The 17,398-nt window shown below is 45.6% G+C and overlaps 1 protein-coding gene and 1 long non-coding RNA gene across 6 annotated transcripts in view; one reads left to right on the forward strand and one right to left on the reverse strand.

Annotated features, from left to right (window-relative positions):
- sorcs2 (sortilin-related VPS10 domain containing receptor 2) overlaps positions 1–17,398 on the forward strand; it is a 90,464-nt gene that overhangs the window by 52,243 nt on the left and 20,823 nt on the right. For all 5 annotated transcript variants that reach the window (XM_052062373.1, XM_052062368.1, XM_052062375.1 and 2 more), the window contains one exon: positions 1,546–1,645. In XM_052062373.1, coding sequence (XP_051918333.1) covers positions 1,546–1,645 — 100 coding nt within the window. The remainder of the gene's footprint in view (positions 1–1,545; positions 1,646–17,398) is intronic.
- LOC127599250 (uncharacterized) lies at positions 3,966–12,180 on the reverse strand. Its single transcript, XR_007962081.1, has 2 exons — positions 11,987–12,180; positions 3,966–5,869 (listed from the first exon to the last, which is right to left on the reverse strand). It is a non-coding gene; the product is annotated as an uncharacterized LOC127599250 (long non-coding RNA).

The raw sequence follows: 17,398 nt of genomic DNA on the forward strand, positions 1-17,398 counted from the left end.
CAAGTGTGATGCAAGCAAGCGTTGTGGTCAAGGCACAAATGCGCGAAAGGAGCCTTCCTGTACAAGTCTTATACATCCTAAGCGGGGTGTAACTCCTTATGGATATCATCTTTCCTGTTTCTTTTTCATTCCTTTTAATCATTTTTTTAATGTTCTGATGTTGTCGACATTTTGTCGTCATAAAACGTGATGATATATGCGCTAACTGTGACAACATCTTTTCGAAATCATCTTATCGTTTTGGATAGGCAGGAAACCGCAATCGAGCCAGAAGACGCACTTACGGAGTTGTCCGGTCTATGTTCACGAAAAGGTGTTAACGCTATTTTCCGTTGCTAAGGCAGTTCAAGTCAAGGTCACCTCATAAGGTTCAATCGGTGGTCATATTGCAAGGTTCGGAGCAAGGTCTAGAGCAGAGGTGGGCAAACCACGGCCCGCGGGCCGAATTCGGCCCGTTGGTCTTTTGAATGCGGCCCGCCGAAGGTCCAAAATTAAGGTTCGATGTGAATGATTGCATTCATTTCAATTGGACTTGTAATGACAGGCCTTTCACCGCCAGGTGGCGCATTGACTTGAAGTTGATAAATAGAGAAAGGTATTGCAATATCCATGATGAATACAAGAGAAAATTGACACAAGAGTGCCAGGGTGAGGATGTATATAATCCCGATACAAACCAAAAGTTGTGAAAATATCACGGTTAAGGGTAAAGTATGAGCCTTAATGGAGACTTCTTCTTACTTTTTCTTTTCTGATTGATATAAAAATGATTTAGTAGATATAAACACATAACGGGGTAGGACTAGACAAGTTTTTTTACTTCATCCTACTCCCTTGAACATCATAACTGTGTTGAATGAAGACTGATTTCTTTCTTTTTACTTTTTTATCTACCTTATTTTCTGTCAAATTATTACTGTATATGTTTTATGTTCAATAAACAAACAAACAAACAAGTTGCAGAACATGGGGGCGGGGGTCTTTTTGACCACCTAGGACCTCTGTATCGCTCTACTTCTACTGGTCCGATCACAACCCATCTGCAGAAATGCACAGGCTAAAATAGGTCGTCAACAACACTGTTGTCATTTTTTAAAAAGTATATAAATACAGTACTTTCATGTTTTTGTTGTGTTGATGTTTGATATGAACTGTCAACAAATGCAGTTTTTTTTAATGTACTTTAGCTCATGCTGACCTGGCCCTTCTGTCAAATTTTAAAAGTCAATGCGGCCCCCGAGCCAAAAAGTTTGCCCACCCCCTGGTCTAGAGTCAAAGTCTGTCTGTCTGTGATAAATCGTTGGAGCTAAACATGCAAAATAGATCATCGATGGCTTCAATACTCATCCACGGCATTCTTCGTTTTTTTGCTGGCGGACTGGGACATTAGCCAACATTCGGCCGCCAGCGCGGCTGTATTGGCCGTTTGAGGAGTGCGATGAACAAATAGCTCGTTGGGCTTTTTAACAATGATCTCGAATGATTGAGATACGTTTGACGTCTTGAACTTGTACGTTCTCAAGACGGTGTTTGCTCACCTTGCAGGTCCACCGACTATGGCACCACCTACACCAAACTCAACCTGATGCAGGGGACCACCGTTGTGGTGAACAGCTTCTACATCTGCCCGACCAACAAGAAGAAGGTAGGAGACGCCTCCGATCCCCAAAACCTGTGCGAGCCCTTGAGTTACAGAACCAAGTCAACAGTTTATTTATTTTCTACTTATTTAAGTCTAAATTCAGACGTGATTGTAGATGTTGGAGCGATACGTTCAACCTCCCGTCCAAGGGCAAATAAAGCGCTTGGGCGGCCGGGCCACGAGCAGCACTCTGGCGTTGACGGCTAATCGATGAAAGGCTGTCATGTGGGCGCGTCACACAAGATGGCATTCAGAGGGGAAAGAGGACAACGTCAAGGGCGCCCAACAACATTCACACTCTTCAAAATTATGTCACGCATACGACCCGGTCGACCCGCCCATTCCTGAATGCGGCCGCCTCGGGATGATAACAATGCGAAGATTATGGCTTATCATCTGTGCCCTCGCGCTGACCCCCAAATTGGGTTATTGTTGTCCTCATCTGACACGGCTGAGGCCCCGCCGGGGCCACAAATAGATCGGCTTGACTCGCATCCATCGTACGGATCAATAGACAACTTGCGATGGCGCACCCCGGGGGCCAGACTTAACTCGTGTGTAATTGCCACCCTCTGCATTGACAAAAAAGAAGTGCTCTTTGATCATCTTGTCTCATTGTGGGCTTGATGGATGTCCAAGAGAGCGGTCGTGGCAATGGTGGGCGACTCTTTCGGTTTTCCACAGCTTCACGTCATGAAGGGTGTTTACGGTATACGGGCAGGTCTGAATTTAAAGTCTGGACCGCATCCAGATCTAAACGTGGGCTGATTGTAAGCTGCGTGTTTTACCAACCTGTCAGATTGACCCGACCGGAGATAAAAGTGACAGCGGTTGCTATCTTATTGACATATTTAGATCCGCCGGTCGACTCGACGTGATGAATATCTCAACTTCGCCGAGAGCATTTGTCAAGGTTGAAAAGCGGCCCGGTGCAAAAGCGTGTATGCAGGAAGTGTACGTGAGCAAGTCTGAGTGTCAAACTGAATGACGAGACATGCTTTCCTCACGCCCTTCCTCACCGAATGCAAATGAGCGATGAAAATGGATAGAACGCATGTGTGTGTGTGTGTGTGTGTGTGTGTGTGCGTGTGTGTGTGTGTGTGTGTGTGTGTGTGTGTGTGTGTGTGTGTGTGTGCCTGCGTGACAAAATTCAACAAGAGTGTTGACGAATGACGAGAGGCAGGAAAAGACCGACCGGATGACTTCCTCTGGAGGCGAGAGCGTCGTGTTAAAAGGCATTTGGATGTGCACCTCATTTGCTTATTTGCACAAAGGCATCAATGCAGCGTAACAAGACATTGCTTTGTCGTCGGACTGCACATTGCAATGCCCGTTTTTCCTTGTAAGTTGACTTGTTGTTTCCAAAGTGTTTGATTTAAGATTAGGCATCCCGTTCATTACAAATAACAGTGGATCGCAAATTGAACCTTGTGGTACACCAGCGACTGTGATGGCTGATAAATATAAAGAAATGAATGTTTTAAAGTGGGATTTTGAAACCACCACTTCGAACTGCTCAATGTCATTTCTGCTTCCTGGACAGGTAACTGTAAAAACTTAAAAATCTCATTATCGTACTATAAATACAGTACATCTTAGAATGAGGGCGGCCCGGTAGTCCAGTGGTTAGCACGTCGGCTTCACGGTGCAGAAGTACCGGGTTCGATTCCAGCTCCGGCCTCCCTGTGTGGAGTTTGCATGTTCTCCCCGGGCCTGCGTGGGTTTTCTCCGGGTGCTCCGGTTTCCTCCCACATTCCAAAAATATGCATGTCAGGCAGATTGGACACTCTAAATTGTCCCTAGGTGTGAGTGTGAGCGTGGATTGTTGTTTGTCTCTGTGTGCCCTGCGATTGGCTGGCAACCGATTCAGGGTGTCCCCCGCCTACTGCCCGGAGACAGCTGGGATAGGCTCCAGCAACCCCCGCGACCCTAGTGAGGATCAAGCGGTTGGGAAGATGAATGAATGAATGAATGAATCTTAGAATGAAAAATACCAAATTTCAGCAGTAGTTTTAAGTTTAATTGTTTTAGGTCAAATTATCTTCTGATGTTGCTTCAATGATCCAAATGTTATGATTTTTTTTCCCCCTTATGTTTTTTTTTTTAAAGTCCAGTTTTTGCAATGTCAAAATCGAAAGTTTCCCACATGAACAGAATGTGGACTCACAGCTAGCCTCTGCCATTTCTTTAGTTTTCACTCCAGCCGGCCTCCTTCAATGCGGTGGCGAGAAAGCGTGTGCGAGTGTGACGAGAAGAGAGCCAGTGATAAAAAGGCAAAATCTACAACTGGAAAATTGATCTTTTTCTTCTGGTTTCCGCGCGAGTGTGTGTGTGTGTGTGTGTGTGTCTGTGTGTGTGTGTGTGTGTGTGTCTGCGTCTGCATATAAATTGATACATTTGCCTGGCCACCAGAAGACATTGAATTAGTCATTGCCCAGTACAACATAGATTTGGGCCAACCAGACGTGGTCTTTGAGCACAGCATGGGATTTCAAATGGAAAGGAAGCCGAGTATGTTCACTTTTTTTTTTTTAAATAAGCTATATATCCAGAGTGTGTAAGTGTGTTTGTGTTTTCCTTGAAATGGGATGTTAGGAGCCGTCTCCCCTTTATCTCTCGGAGGCTTTTGAGGTCCCAGCGCACGCAGATTTGGGATTGAACAATGCAGTTGCCATGGTAACGGAAGTGTCGGGCCAAGCAGCGCCTGTGCTAATTTCCTCGGGTGTCGGCGTGGTTTGGAAATCTCCAATTAGGTGAGAGATTTTGAGGCTCGTCATGGGGTCATGTGATAATGATAGTGGATAGTGTTTGTCCATCATCATGTTGTGGTGTCTGTGACTTTGAGCATGTGTGGCTTTGGAAGACGCGGCCTGGTCTGGGGATGGTATTTAGTGACGGGGTTACATTTGTTCCCCTGCTACGCATGGATTTCGCCCGCCGGCCTTGAGTTGGACACCAGTGCTGACGTCGAACCGGTATCTTGAAAACGCCGTTCCCTTCAAGTCCATCGCACCGGGCAGTCAGCTCTTTGCCCTCCCGCGTCCTCTGTCGTCTTCCCACTTGTCCATCTTGGCACACGAAGGTGCCGCCGGCACCCCGACATCACTCAGAAGCACTCGTCGCTCCTGACGCCAAACTGTCATCAGCGTGCCCGTCGAGTGGTCTTGTCATCCTCGGCCTTTTCAAGAGCGCACGGCGCCGACAGGGGGGAGCGGAGGAGGCAGACGGATGATGAAGAGGGGACGGCGAAAAGCTGCGTATGTGCGCTGGCTGGTAGAGGACAAATGAAGAAGAGCCATTGTTGCATTAGTGGAAATCATCAGTGCTGGGCTGTTTGCACCTAAATTTGCCATCAAAATTTAGGTGAAATATTTTTCCCATGAAATTGTATTCATGTATTTGCAATCGTCTATTCTTTTCGTTTCGTGGTCTTTCTCTCGGCTATGCTGCTTGTTCTGAGGTTCCTTTATGTGGAGAAGTGCCTTCAGAATCAAGAAGGCTTCAAGTATATGAGCAATTTTTTTAACCGCTTAGGTGGCTGGTTGGTCGGAGACAGGGCTTTGCGCGAATAGTTTGGAAATTTTCATTGTTGTTTTGTTTTGTTTTGCGCTTTGTATTGAAAATGTTTGAATGAGTTATTCAGGCTCATGTATGACATAAAATGAGGTTTTTTTTGGCTATAATTCTAGTTAGTTTTAGTCAATTTTGTATTCATAAAATGTAGTTTGAATGAGTAAATTTTTTTTTTAAAGATTTTATTTCATGAACGAAAAACTTTTTTTTTCAATTTTAGTTTCACTCATTTTGTTCGTTTTCGTCCACCGAAATAACTTTCGTGGGAGCAAAACTACTCAACTCGCAAAATACGTCGGTCCGTTTGAGGTCTGAAGTTTCATGAAACTTCGGTCAACTTGTATCTCGAGGCGCCACTGTAATGCTGATGGTTCAGGGAACTATACTGAGAGAAAAGTATCCATTTTATTCTATAAATGTCGTAGATTTGCAATGAAATGTAAACGACGAACGACGATGAGGGAAAATGTACTGTACGTATTTCATTCATTCATTCATTCATCTTCCGAGCCGCTTGATCCTCACTAGGGTCGCGGGGGGCGCTGGAGCCTATCCCAGCTGTCTTCGGGCAGTAGGCGGGGGACACCCTGAATCGGTTGCCAGCCAATCGCAGGGCACACAGAGACGAACAACCATCCACGCTCACACTCACACCTAGTGACAATTTAGAGCGTCCAATCAGCCTGCCATGCATGTTTTTGGAATGTGGGAGGAAACCGGAGCACCCGGAGAAAACCCACGCAGGCCCGGGGAGAACATGCAAACTCCACACAGGGAGGCCGGAGCTGGAATCGAACCCGACGTGCTAACCACTGGACTACCGGGCCGCCTCTGTACGTATTTGTATCTTTTAAAAGTGAATCGCAACAGTTGGTTTGAATTTGCGCCTGAAGTGTGTTTGCACCTCGGAACAATCGTAAAATGTGGCGGCGTGAAGCCGAACACAAACCTTTGCCGTCTTTCAACCGCAAGGAAGCATCGACTTTCCTCGGAGCAGTCACTTCTCCCGATGAGCCGCCCGAGCCCCATTGAATCCATCAGCATTCCATCGAAAATAGCAAACAAGCTAATAGCTTCCGGGGGCCTCATTTCATGCTCGCTGAGCCGCTGCAGACAACACGCCGTCTTGTTACCCATCACTTAACACTTTTTTTTTTTTTTGTCGTTTGCTCACTCAAGGCGCCCAAGTGGCCGAAGCCAACGACGCGGCACGTTAATGGCACCTTGGCAGTCACAACGCCGTCCCAGATGGTGTGTTTGTCGCAGCGTCCTGAATCACACGTTTGTTTGTTGTTGTTTTTTTTTTCTCAAGAGCAAGACGGCCTTATCAGCTGACTGAAGCCAGGCTATTTATGTATTTTTAGCGGAGCGCTCTGTGAGGTTGCTGAGAGTTGAGGGATAATAAGGAGGAGTCGGAGTCGCGAGAACGAAAACCACGCCGAGGCTAATGAGGCTTCGTTAACGGCGGCTAATTGGCGCTTTAACCTCGGGCTTGCCAGCAGGGAGGCATCATTTGTGTTCCTTCGCCAAACACAATTCGGGTCGCCAAACTCGCAGAAGAAAATGGAAATCAAGAAGGAGAGGAGGAGATTTGGGGGTGGTGGGGGGAGAATCAAATCCATCCTAATCAAATGCAAGTTGGCCTCAAATGGATTTTTTCTTTCTTCAACCAATCAGTACACTTGAATGCTTTGATAGATGGCGAAGGGAGACCAATAAATGAGCTGCCAAGACAAATCAGGGATGAAAGCCTTTTTTTTTTCTTTTGCAGCTCTTCAACTCCAACATTTTTTAACTTGATTTCAGTCTGCATGATGATGAGCACATCCTGTAAATTCTTCATCTGTAATTTGAAAGTGTTTCTATTCATTTAAAGTCAATTCAAAAAAACGTCTTCACAATAACATGTTTGATGCACCCGCACTCGTCAAAATATGTCATTCTGATTAGTATTGCGTTTGTGGAATATGAATCAGGCGGAAAAATCCACCCGTTTTTAATCTATCTCAGGGGGCGGCCATTTTGCCTTTTCCTGCCTCACTTGCTGTCGACTGAAGATGACATCACAATAAAGTGACCATCACGGCTCATCTCTTTTCTGGGTTTGCTCATGTCACATTTGCAAGATGAGCCCTCGAGGCACTGCGAGGTCATTTTCAGTCGACAGCAAGTTGGGAAAAATGGCCGCCCCCTTAGATGGAGAAAAACTGGGGGGTTTTCCGCTGGATTCATACTCCACAATCGCACTGTTAATAATAACACCATGTTTAGCCAGTAGTGGGAGCACATAGAATGTAATCCTGGCAAAAAATAAATAAAATAAATGTAAAAAATGGCTTGACTTGCCCTGCAGTAGGCTCCAATTCAAATGAGAGAAGCTTTGACGTTTCGATCATCCCACACAATTTTCAGATTGTCTCGGAAGAAAATCTGCATGTCGTGACAGATTCAGGTGGCTTCTTCATTGTTTTTGTTTTTTTTGCAAGTGTGGAAAGGACAAACATGACCTCCTTCCTTGTAAATTTCCCCAGTGTGGGACAAATAAAGGATATCTTATCTTATCTTCCAACCTAGTCTAAAAAAGTAGCAAGTAGGACACGGAGCTCCAAATCTTACTGTGACGTCTTGAAGCAAGATTCAAACTCATCAAGTCCTCACCTGACAATCTCCTTGGATTAAAAAAAAAAACAGCTCGGCCTCCCTCCAACGAGCCAACTAATGAGCAGCTCGCAGCTGCCGGCTGCTCGCAATTCTGCCAGCTGTGCACAACTGCAGACATCGTTTCGAAACAAAATCCGTTCTCGCCCGGCGACGGCGTTTGTTTAATTCGCATCACGCTAGTTAGCTTGGAATATTGCGTGGCTTCTTGTCGGCAGCGCATGCAAGCAATCCCTGATTACAAGGCTTTGCTTTGCATTGATGAATATGTAGTAGGTTACCTGCAAGCGCGAGTGTACATTTCCATCTTTTTATGGCCGCTGAGGTCGTTGGTATATTTCGTATATGCCGTCCACACACCGGCAGTGAAACTACCGTGAGGGTTTAACCATCATTCCGACCTTATTAGGTCCATTTTCGCTTTCTTTTCACCTAAGCCTTTCTGGAAATGCTGCCTTATTAATTAATGTGACCGCTGCAACGCAACTGAAAAAAGAAAAAAAAAGTACAAAAAAAGCCGACTAGAACATCCGAACTTCGTTTCGGGTTCATCAGATGCACTTTCAATGATGGCAGGTGTGTGCTGACTCCCAGCTCTCGCCCATTTCATCACGCGTGGAAGTTTTGTAGGTTGTTGTCAAGCTCTCTGTTTGGCAACATTGCTCTTTCGAAATGATCTGATTGATTGACTGATTGATTACTTGTGCACGTGAACTCGCTGGCGGCCCCTCCGCCGGTAGCCCGACAGTCTAATTAGACTCGGCGCGTCTGCTTAGAGATGATTGGCAGAGGCGTCGCTATCGCTGACAGCATCCCCGCTTGCCGCCATATGGCTGATGTCTGTCAAAATGCAGGAATAGATTTTTCCATATGATGCATTTATTTTACGGCAACTAATCTGGCCTAATTGATGGACGATGAGGTGCGTGCTGTGACTTTGGTCCATATATGGACTTAATTGCGCGCTGTCAGCCTTAAAAGATAGAAAGCAGATGACAGGTAGAAGAAAGTCATTAGCCTGTTTTGACAATGTCTGGAGAAAAATACCGATATCTCGTTCCAAATGTAAGGCGTACATTTTTTTAAAAAAGCTTTCAGAAAAAGAATTGCCATGATATCCAGTGCCTTCTAAGTGCTGATGACTTAACTCATTGATTGATTGATGAAGAATAACAACATGTGCCGTGCTCGTATCCTGCACTGAGTGTGTTTGATTGTGCGTCAGTAAGCCGCATGAGCCCCATTTGCGCTGGCCACAAGCTGCTTGCAGCACGTAATGTTCACATGTCGTTGGCCTCTTGCAGACTCTAGGGTCACCTAACGTTGTCACGATTGTTGCCCGTTGCTGTGCGAGAGCGTGGCATGTTGTGATTTATTTTATTTTCATTTTTTCTTTTCTGAAGATTCAACATGTTCCGTGAATGCCAGTAATTTAAAGTGGGCCTAAGTAGGAGACTTGGGGCACACACTATTAATTGAGTTGCAAAGAAAATATTGAGACCACTCATTATCACTATGCTACTGAGGCTACAGTGTGGAGCAGAAGTGTGTCAGTAACAAATATTTAACATGTATTGTATTGTAACATCCATCCATCCATCCATCCATCATCTACCGCTTATCCGGGGCCGGGTCGCGGGGGCAACAGCTTTAGCAGGGAAGTCCAGACTTCCCTCTCCCTAGCTACTTCTTCCAGCTCTCCCCGGGGGATCCCGAGTCGTTCCCAGGCAAGCTGGGTTACATAGTCTCTCCAGCGTGTCCTGGGTCTTCCTCGGGGTCTCCTCCCGGTGGGACATGACCGGAACACCTCACCAGGGAGGCGCTCAGGAGGCATCCGAATCAGATGCCCAAGCCACCTCATCTGGCTCCTCTCGATGTGGAGGAGAAGCGGCTCGACTCTGAGCCCCTCCCGGATGACCGAGCTCCTCACCCTATCTCTAAGGGAGAGCCCGGACACCCTGCGGAGAAAACTCATTTCGGCCGCTTGTAACCGGGATCTCGTTCTTTCGGTTACGACCCATAGTAGAATTTTGAGCAATTTTCCTCTACTCATGCTTCGTGCAACCAGAAAATTTGCTCTTTTTTTTTTAACGTATTGTAACAATATATTTTAAAAAAATAAAAATAAAAAAATAGCAAATTTTCTGGTTGCACGAAGCATGAGTAGAGGAAAATTGCTCAAAATTCATGGGCTAAATGATACCATTTAGGGGCAGGTTGGGAGGCGTGGGCAGCTCTATTTATATTGCACATTTCATACACGAGTTAACTCAATGTGCTTCACATAACTAAAAGGACAACATGGAAAATCTGTTACAAACCAACCAACGGGTGATTATTATGTATCACTGGAAATGACGGTATCCAAATTCACTCATTCATCTTCCAAGCCGCTTGATCCTCACTAGAGTCGCGGGGGGTGCTGGAGCCTATCCCAGCTGTCTTCGGGCAGTAGGCGGGGGACACCCTGAATCGGTTGCCAGCCAATCGCAGGGCACACGGAGACGAACAACCATCCATGCTCACACTCATCACCTAGTGACAATTTAGAGTGTTCAATCAGCCTGCCACGCATGTTTTTGGAATGTGGGAGGAAACCGGAGCACCCGGAGAAAACCCACGCAGGCCCGGGGAGATCATGCAAACTCCACACAGGGAGGCCGGAGATGGAATCGAACCCGGTACCTCTGCACTGTGAAGCCGACGTGCTAACCACTGGACTACCGGGCCGCCCCGGTATCCAAATAAAGTACTAAAAAAATATATATAAAAGAATTTCACCGCCACCCCTGCCCTCTCTTGGCAACATGTGAGGACCAATTTATCATATTCTAATACTAACGAGCTTTACTTTGAAAAGCAGAACGTGGCGAGGCACGTTCGACCTTCAGCTTTTCTCTGCGTTATCTCGACAGGACGATTGACATTCGGCTGAAGAACTTCTTTGCCTCATCTCGGCCGGGACACTTTGCATTGGCTAAAAGTGCCGGCACTTCAGGTGAAGATGACGATAACGAGCTCCGAGAAGCGGCCGTCGGGTGACACGTGATGTCTGAGTGGTGGTGCATAAATAGACAAATGTGACTTTTTGGTGAACGCAAGTGGAGAGGTGGCGTCGGCGCGATGCCATTTTCAGCCGTTGGTTGGTTCATGTCGAGCTCAGAAAATCACTTAGTGGGTGCCACTGGTTGTTGTTGTTTTTTTTTTGGGATGGGGGGGTGGTGGGGGTTGCTTTTAAGGGCAAGCGACGACTGTGTTGTGTTCAATATTTCAGGAGCGACAAGGCTGTTGGAGAGAGGTCGTGCGCTGACGCGAAATGAATCGAGAGTAGCCGTGATGGCGGCTGGAGGTGAACTTTAAGTGAACCATTTTGAACCCCCCACCCCGCCGCCCTACCCACCCCTCAGCAGAGAGATGACAAATAATGCAACGTGAGACTCAATAATTCCATTTCGAAAATACGGAAAGGAGGGTTTAATGGTTTAAATAGAGAGGCACTCAATATAGCGACGGTACGGTCTTTGGGCTCGCCACATGTTGGATATACGCTGGTCAATACGCTTTTGCGAAAAGGTGACTTTTGAAAATGTCTTTTACTTTCACAGGTTTGGAACGCGTCGCCCACAATCCACGGGGGTTCACTTTAAATCAATGCATGTTTCATTTGAAGGTGCCAATTAAAGTCACATATCCTCCTGACTACCAGTAGTTGAAATTTGTCCTCTGTAGAGGACATTTGTGAACCTAAATATCTCCCACCCGGTACCTCCAATCACTTTAACTCCTTTTGTTACTCTAAAGAGCACATTCAGTGCTTTCCAATGATACCAAACTTGTAGGGGTTAGAAAAAAGTAAGAAAATGGCCTCCCTTGGTGCCAACACTTTTTTATGGGAAGACGAAAAGTAATTCATAATAATATTCGTTCATTCATTCATTCATTCATTCATTCATTCATTCATCCTCCGAGCCGCTTGATCCTCACTAGGGTGGCGGGAAGTGCTGGAGCCTATCCCAGCTGTCTCCGGGCAGTAGGCGGGGGACACCCTGAATCGGTTGCCAGCCAATCGCAGGGCACACAGAAACGAACAACCATTCGCACTCACACTCACACCTAGGGACAATTTAGAGCGTTCAATCAGCCTGCCATGCATGTTTTTGGAATGTGGGAGGAAACCGGAGCACCCGGAGAAAACCCACGCAGGCCCGGGGAGAACATGCAAACTCCACACAGGGAGGCCGGAGCTGGAATTGAACACGGTACCTCCGCACTGTGAAGCCGACGTGCTAACCGCTGGACTACCGGGCCGCCCAATATAATAATATATATAATATAATATATAAGTAATTTAATTCTTATGAACACGTTAAAGAAAAAAAATGTGGTGGGATTTCAAAAATGTCTTTTGGAGCAGTCCAGTTACTTCACAAAGATTGGGGAATTTCAAAATAAATGTGATTGGACAACATTTTTTTTCCTGGTCGTCAGGAGGATATCACCGCTCCTCCCCCGCCGTCGAGACTGCCGTTGTTTACACACCAGTGCCACCGACGTTTATCTTCTGGAAGAAAAAAAATAAGGCCTAACCCTCGATGCCTGACAAAGTGATGGTTAAATAATTGTGCGTTGGGATGCGTTATGCAGAGTTGATGCTAATTTAGCCAGATGAGCAGAATCTCGCAAATCTGTGTCACTTTATCCTTATCAAGCAGAAACGCTGTTTTGCGATATGCAGACTCCATATTTGGAGGCTCATTTGAGGCCGGGCTGTCACCGTCTTTATTTACTTTGAGTTCTTCATGTATTCCTTTCGTCATGAATAATTTCCATCTTCCTCCTGTCCTTTGAACAAAACCCCACGCTTGTTTTTTTTGTTTTTGTTTTTTTTTTCTTCTTTTTATGTGTGTATGTGTGTGTTTCCATCAGCCGCATGCGAACCCGACCGTGCGCAAACCGCATACATTATTCAGTGTGGCAACCGAACCCCACCCCACCCCCAAATGTGACCGTCAGGGATTTGTTTCACGAAAAAGCCCCCACCCCCAACCGACATAACCAACCAGCGATGGGATGTCATTCCCGAGCTCGTGGCCTTCAGAGGGGGGATGCGCTGGCTGCACATTTTTGCAAAAAAAAAAAAAATCAGCGGGATGGCTGCTTTGATCATTGTCATTTCCTTAGCGTGCGTGCGTGCGTGTGTGTGTGTGTGTGTGTGTGTGTGTGTGTACTGTATATATACAGCTCATCTGGCTAAAATAGCATCAATATATATATATATACTGTATATATATATATATACTAGCTGGTTCGCCGCCCTCCGGGAGGCTCATCAGCTACTTCCTGCGGAAGGCTGGTAAGGTGGGCCTTTGGCCCACAAAAGTGTTGTTGCTTGGTTCAACTTTTTGTTCATCTTCATTGCTCATCGCGAAAATAAAGAGATGTTTAGCTCTACTAAATAACTAACAATTTCATTGCAATGCTTGTGGGTAGACAACATTTTTTTCGCTAAGATGCCCGCGCGATCGTAGTGAGCCACTGCCCGAGCGGCGCAGTGGCGCCGCGCAGCGGCGCGGTGAAGTAGGTACGTTTTGAAAAGGGACGGACGGAAGGACAGACTGCGTGCGGGACGACGCGCAATATAGATATAGATATAAAATGTGCGTGTCTGTATAATATGTATGTGTGCGTGTGTGTGTGTGTGTGTGTGTGCGTGTGTGCGTGCGTGCGTGTGTGTGTGTGTGCGTGCGTGCGTGCGTGCGTGCGTGCGTGCGTGTGTGCGTGTGTGTGTGTGTGTCTGCGTGTGTTGCAAAAGTGTTATGTTCTCTGGCTGACAGGCAGTGGTTCGCCCATGCGTGTGTTTATGCAAATGAGCATATATGTGTGTGTGTGTGTGTGTGTGTGTGTGTATACTGTATATACACAGCTCATCTGGCTAAAATAGCATCAATATATACTGTATATATATATATATATATATATATATATATATATATATATATATATATATATATATATATGAAATGTGCGTGTCTGTATAATATGTATGTGTGTGTGTGTGTTGAAAAAATAAGTTATATAGTTAGATACATTTCCAAATTGCAGCATTTTCATTGCAGCCCTAATAAGAGCACAGCTTTTTTTGGCGTCACATCACTGGCTACCTGTACATTTGGGAGTTCTTTTTTAATATTCTAACGTTTGTTATCAAATATTGGAATAGTCTGGCCCCACCTTAACTCTCTGAGCTCCTCCACGGCAACGCACCTGCCCGGTGCCTCGGGTCTGTGGAGCAGACGCTATTCGAGGTAGTGCGGACTAAGCCCAGGCTCGGAGGGGGTTGAGCTTTTGACTCGGTATGAGACTTGATTGTAGTTTGACTGCTTTGTGTGTATTTTTTGATGTTCTAAATGTATTGTTTTATTGTTTGTAATCATTGTAAACAGAACGAGACCAAAGATGAACGTGAGCTCTAACCTTGACGGCCCAATCGAGTTAGCATTGCTGCTGAACTTTATTGGGGTCAATGAGAAGCATGTTAAATGTTTTTTGAGTCTGATTGGTCGATTTTGAACATAGCCAATTGTAAGAGGGTGTGCACACTTTTGCAAACATTTGACTATGTGTTTTATGTGTTTTACCTCCGGACTTGAAATGATTTATTGATGCATTTTTATTCATTTCCAATTGAGTCATACTGGTTGTTGGTCACATAAATGGTAGAAGAAGTTTTGAAATGATTTATTTTGGTCTTAAAAAGCTAACATTTAAACAGGGGTGCCTAGATTTGAGGGTTTTTTAAAAATTATACCCACTGTGTCAAAGGCAATGAAGAAAGGTGCGCAAGAGTCTCCTCACCGTTCAGATGAGCGACAGTCGTTAAGAATGAGCCCAACGTCGGGAACGAGCGCTCGGAGGACGATCTTCCGTAATGACTTTTTGATGATGCGTCTGTTTAATTAATTAGCCTTAGACTAAGTACTCTCTTTATGTTCGGCCCCTGAAGTCAAAAAGCTTCCCTGGGAACGGGGAGGGGTCGGAGCAAATGAACGGTTGAGTGCCTTCTCGAATCTGGCCACGTATGTTATTTTATTCCAAAAATGCCATCCTATCATTTTTCTGTCTTTTGATTGGTTGGATGGAGCAAATTAATAATGTGCATTTCTGATGAGTGGAATGTGTTTTGTTTAGTTTTTTTTTTTTATGTTATAGCCACTGTTATCAGAGTTATCACAACGTGTTTCAACGTAAACCATAAAAGAGCAGTTTCATTATTTTGTCAAATGACTTTTCAAATAATAATCTGCTCCCTGTCATGTCTCCCATAACGCTGACAGACCGAGCCATTAAATACTCCATACCTGTTCAAATCAATTACCCCCCCGCCCCTTCCCCCCATTCCGACGCAAGTGCCCAGCAGCGTTGTCAAGAAGCCGCTGAGCTAATGGGTTTTGCTTTCCCCGAGATCAGACGGGATCAAAACCTTTTCCGTGGCAATTAAGCCCACCGTGTTTTTGTCAAATTCTACCCGGCGCCGACGTGCGACGCCACTGTACTTGGCACGCTGAGAGCGCCCTTCATTTTGGTCCTGAGAGCGCTTGCAGAGGGCCAATTGACCCGCGGGTTAAAAGCGCGACGTGTAACGAGCTTTTATGTAAATGAGGGGAGGTAGAGACACGGGTGACTTGTGTAGCTGAGCTACGGAGTCTACTACATGGAACTCTGGTTAAAAAAAATAACCTCCTGATGGTATCGGCTTTGTTGAAGAAGATATAACAACGACAGAAATTCCAAACTATTTCGATTTCAGATGATATGTCGTCGGTGCTTTGTTTGTTTATTATGGGTTATTAGTTTAGTTTAGGGCGGCCTGGTAGTCCAGTGGTTAGCACGTTGGCTTCACAGTGCAGAGGTACCGGGTTCGATTCCGGCTCAGGCCTCCCTGTGTGGAGTTTGCATGTTCTCCCCGGGCCTGCGTGGGTTTTCTCCGGGTGCTCCGGTTTCCTCCCACATTCCAAAAATATGCATGGCAGGCTGATTGGACGCTCTAAATTGTCCCTAGGAGTGAGTGTGAGCGTGGATGGTTGTTTATCTCTGTGTGCCCTGCGATTGGCTGGCAACCGATTCAGGGTGTCCCCCGCCTGCTGCCCGAAGACGGCTGGGATAGGTTCCAGCACCCCCCGCGACCCTAGTGAGGATTAAGCGGTTCAGAAAATGGATGGATGGATGGATGGATAGTTTAGTTTATACCTATTTAGAGTACAGTGGTACCTCTACTTACGAACGTCTCTTCATACGAAATTTTCAAGTTACGGAATGCCTCAACGGGAAAATGTGTCATTGTGTGTCGATAGAATGTACAGCGTCATCGTCATTCGCCCCTGGGGCCATGAGGCGTTTCGATAGTTTAACGTAAATGTGAATCGGCCAGAAAAAGTATTCACCAGTCGGGCGATCGCTCACTATGCTAACGTTTGCGTTGAATAAATTCGAAGGATTGTTCACAACCGACAAAAGCAAACGTCCTTGGATCGGTTCGTGACAAAATCTTGGAACGGATTAGAGCATTTACATGGAAAACGCGTCTCTACTTACAAGATTTTCTGGTTAAGAAATGTCTTTCAGAAGCAATTCATTTCGTAATCATGTTGTTCCACAAAATGAAATGCAGCTGAATCAACCCCTTCACTGCCCTCGATGTTGAGATTCATCAACTGGATTGCAAACATTTATGAATGTATTTGTTAAGTACGTCTTTCAAAACATGGCATCTTACACTCGAACGGCATATCTACTGTATACGTACGTTATTATCGGGCCATGTGTCACGTTAGGTTGGCCAAACTGTGAAATGATGACGCAATTCATTGAACGTAAAAAATAAAAAAATAAAAAAGCAACTTCATCCGTGCAGTGAATCAGCGTCGCACAGGGTGTTTCGTGGTTGTACATCTGGACAAAACATATCAGTCTTGTTTTTGTCCTATTCGACTTATATTACGTCCGGGGGTTATTACATTGTCACGGAACACAATATATTCTGTGGGTCTTGAAAAATGCATCCACATGCTTGGAAACGACTCACAATATATGGCCAATTCTGCTCTGAACACGGCTGGCAGTGAACAAGTTTAGCAAATGGCAAACGGATGATCACTGTTTCACACTAACTACTTGTTTCCTTCGCGCTTGGTTGCCTCGCTGAACATCGGCAAACAAACGTCGTGCGCAAATGTTGTCTTTAAAGGTCTTAATACGCTGTTCACACCAAAGCCAAATCACTTTTTATTATGCACCGAGAGACGTTTGTTTGCGATTCCCCGGCTCGTAATTAAATTTGGATTAATAGCCCGGAGCGTCCACCCACCCCCCCCCCCTCCCTCCCTCTCGTTCGACGACAGAGGAAATGTAATTTAAAAGGTCACCTCTGCGGCGGCAGATCACGCGAGAAGTCATCGGGACATCAGGAAGGAGAAATAATGCGTGAAAAGTTCATGATCCCATGACTCCGGATCGCGGGTGCATGCC

This window comes from Hippocampus zosterae, chromosome 1 (assembly GCF_025434085.1).
Source record: "Hippocampus zosterae strain Florida chromosome 1, ASM2543408v3, whole genome shotgun sequence".
Classification (NCBI taxonomy): Eukaryota; Metazoa; Chordata; class Actinopteri; order Syngnathiformes; family Syngnathidae; genus Hippocampus; species Hippocampus zosterae.